Raw genomic sequence first — 3,409 nt, 5'->3', positions numbered from 1 at the left:
TGTGGCCACTGGCCGGGCTGAGGTGTGGCAGGGGTGGCTGGAAAGAGTTGAGATTGAGGCAGGAGCAATCCACCCCACCAGCAGTTTTGCAGGGAAGATGTCTCTTGGCTTCTTGCCTGGGGGTTGTGTGAGGGATGAGCAGCACCCTGGGACATGGGTAAGACCAGAGGGAACCTTCTCTGTGTGGGTTTCCAGCCTGCACATGAACAAATGGTGACTCACAAGCCACCTGCAGCTGCTGAGGTGGACAAGCATGGGGCTTCTGCCCGCCCTGATCCCTCAGGACTCCTGCTGCTGCCTGGATCATGGTTCCCAGAGATGCTGGAAACCCGCCACAGGAAGGTGCAAGGTGGTGGTGGCCCCCATGTCTGCTTGAATGTATTTGTTGGGCCATGTAGTGCCACACTGGGGCTCTGGTGAATGTCCGATGATGTAGGATGAGGGGTGAAGGGTTGAGGGGATGAATGTTTGGGGGATGAGGAGTGGAGGGGGTGTGGGGACAAAGACATGGCCAAGGTGAGGCATGGGGAGGGGTGGTGGGTAGAGGTGAGAACTGTTTGGCAGGAGCCCAGCCCTGGTGCAGGATGCTGCATCTCACCCTGATTTGCAGGAACAGAGGGGTTTGGGGTCCTGGCATCCCCTTTAGTGCCTGTTTCATTGAGGTTTGACCCCAGGGACGAGCCCAGCTACAGCTTCCCATTACATAAGGGAATGCAGGCAAGGACCGTGCCTCCTGTCCCTGCCCTCCGACGCCTGACGCCGGCTCCTCGCCCACTCCCTGGCCAACCAGGCAAATATCAGGCCTTTAAAACCTGAACGAGTTCCTCCGCATTCACTCCCCGGGAGCTGTCCCTGTCCCTGCTCCAGCATTTGCGCAATGCACCCGCATGAAACACGCAGCCAACACCTCTGTGTTATATAGGTGTCCCAGTCCTCTCCTCGGCTGGTGCTCGGTGCTGGGACTGGAGCACAGCCAGCCCTGCTTCTGGGGACAGCGGTGGAGCGCATGGAGGGGCCCCTGCCCTCGTGCCCAGGTAAGGGGACTTTGGGGCACAGAGGAGCAGGTGCAGAGCGTTGGGGTCTCCTTCTGCAGGGCTTTGGGGGAGCATCAAGTTCCTGATCCCTGCTAAACCAGAGAAGGAGATTGGATCTTTCTTCTCTTGCATGGGGAGGGGATGGCTTGTTGTGTTCTTGTGTCCATCCTAGTGCAGGGGGTGGCTCCTGTGAAGAAGATGGCAGCAAAGGAGGGTATGGCAAAACCTCCAGAATTGGTTGTGAGGATGTCCATGGGCACAGTCACGCCTGAGAAAAGGGGTACAGGTTGGGTTGGATGTGAAGATACTTAAGGTCTGGAAAAACCTGCAGGTTTTATGAAGCTCCAGTTCCTGAACCAGTCTAAGAGAAGGGAGCTGAGCATCCCTCCTCCCCTCTCTCCTCCCCTCTCCCCTCTCCTGTCTTCCTTTTCCCTTCTCTCTTTCCTTTTCCTTTTCCCTTCTTCCCTCTCCTCTCTCCCCTCTTTTCTCTTCCCTCTCCTTTCCCATAAGCCACCCCATGAATGCTCCTTGGGAGATGTACAGGAGACCTTCAGACCCAGCCCAGTCTGGGGATCACAGGGGCCCCGCGCTCCCCCTCACACCCCGGGCCAGGGCGGGTCCAGGTGAGCTGGCTGGGCTCTGCCCTGCTCCCTCTGACTAACAGGAGACGCTGGTCTCTGAGGCTTGATGCCCACACCGTGCTGCAGCGTGAGGAGCACAACCTGGAGATGGCAGTGCCCTGGCCACCAGCCTGGGACATCCTCCAGCAGCCTGGAAGGAGCCTGGACCGGGTGCTCGTTGCCTGCCCTGGATATGGCATGATCCCTCTCCATCCCCCTGGGGTCCTCTGCTCTCACCTCCCCACTGACCTGGCCTCCCCCTGCTCCTCCCAGCCCCTCTGTGTCCCCTGGAATGGGAGCATCTCCTTTTCCTTGGGAGGCTTCTCTGTGGGATGGGAGTTCCCACCCTCTGTGCACCTGGAGCTGGCAGCAGAGCACAGAGGCACTTGTGACACAAGCTGAACCTGTTTTAATCTGTACCAGGCACTGAGCAGGTAGACCCAGATCCATCCAGGGACTCATGCCTTTTTCCATGTGATTTTGCAGCCAGGGATTATTGCCTCCAGCAGTTCTGGAGCTGAGGTCCTCCCGTCATCTCTCTCTCATCCCAAGGGCCACACTGAGAGGCTTAATGATGCTGAAGATGCCCTGCCTTGTTGAGCGCATGCCTAGTAGCCATCCACTGCTTCTGTTACGGGAAAGAGGGCAAAGGCAAGAGAACAGGGAGGAGGAGGAGAGGTGAAGAGGTGGATCATGTTAATCATTGTAACCAAGACCTTTATTAACCCATTGCACCTCGTTCTTGCAGCTGGGGAGTGCCTGGGGCCAACAGAGCAGGGATGTCTGAGACATCATCCAGCAAGGAGAGTCCCCCGGCCGAGTGCCCTGTGTGCTATGAGAAGTTTCACCCGCTGGAGGCCATGCACCGCAAGCTCAGCTGTGGGCACACCTTCTGCCACGACTGCCTGGTGAAGTGCCTGCTCTCCGCCAAGCTCGATGGCCAGGTCCAGAGCAGCATCATCTGCCCCGTCTGCCGCTACGTGACTTTCCTCAGCAAGAAGAAGGCTCTATGGCCGCCCAAGGTTGGCACCAACCCCCGGACACTGGAGATGACTCTATCACCTTCCTCCTTGTCCCATCTGACCAAAATGGAGGCCAGCAACACCTTGGTGGTGCCCAGTCATTTTTTGATGCCGGTACAGAGCTTTGACCAGTGCTGCAGCCCAGGAAACAGCCCTGTGGACTCACAGGGGGTCCCAGGAGAGCTGGCAAGAGAAGCCCACATCTTTGTCATCAGTGACCATGGGATGCCACTGGTGGATGTGGACTGTGGCTCCCTGGGGAGGAGAAGCAGAGCAGAAACACGGAGCTCAGTGTCATCCAGTTCAGCCCTGGGGGTGAAATGCTGCCAGTCACCCATCGCCCTCGCAGTCCTCCTCATCTTGACTGTGGCCATGCTGGCGGCTGTGCTCCCTTGGCTACTGCTGGTGAAGAAGGACTCATAGTGGTGGGGGATCAGCTTGGATACTAGAGGGGTGTTGCTGATGCTGGGACAGAGCTAGGACTGGAACCTCTCTCAAAAGGCCCTGGAGAAAGCCCAGAAGCAGCTTCAGGTGAAGCTCTCTCACCTGGCCAGGGACTGAATGGACTTTCAGACCTCCTCTAGATGTCCGGGTGCTCATATTGTCACTGCTGGCATTTTCTGCCTCTTTTGGTTAAAACATGGCAGGTCTGACCCTCCTAGTGGGTTCCTCCTGTGTCTTAGTGAAGAAGGTGGTTGCTCCTCCTGCACCCTGTGACAGCATGTGCAGGGGG

The 3,409-nt window shown here is 57.7% G+C and overlaps 1 protein-coding gene across 1 annotated transcript; it reads left to right on the top strand.

The window, feature by feature from the left end:
- Positions 1-2,433: 2,433 nt before the first annotated feature.
- RNF222 (ring finger protein 222) lies at positions 2,434-3,099 on the top strand. Its single transcript, XM_026861343.1, has one exon. It carries the CDS (start codon positions 2,434-2,436, stop codon positions 3,097-3,099), a length of 666 nt encoding a protein of 221 aa, XP_026717144.1.
- Positions 3,100-3,409: the final 310 nt, after the last annotated feature.

Source organism: Athene cunicularia (assembly GCF_003259725.1).
Source record: "Athene cunicularia isolate RWA chromosome 18 unlocalized genomic scaffold, athCun1 chr18_part1, whole genome shotgun sequence".
NCBI classification, from domain to species: domain Eukaryota; kingdom Metazoa; phylum Chordata; class Aves; order Strigiformes; family Strigidae; genus Athene; species Athene cunicularia.
The sequence above is the reverse complement of the archived record's forward strand: the minus strand, read 5'-3'. Positions and strand labels throughout refer to the sequence as shown.

Bases quoted from the DNA above. Each gene is read 5' to 3' on its own strand.
- RNF222 (XM_026861343.1), top strand. From the start codon at position 2,434: ATGTCTGAGACATCATCCAGCAAGGAGAGTCCCCCGGCCGAGTGCCCT.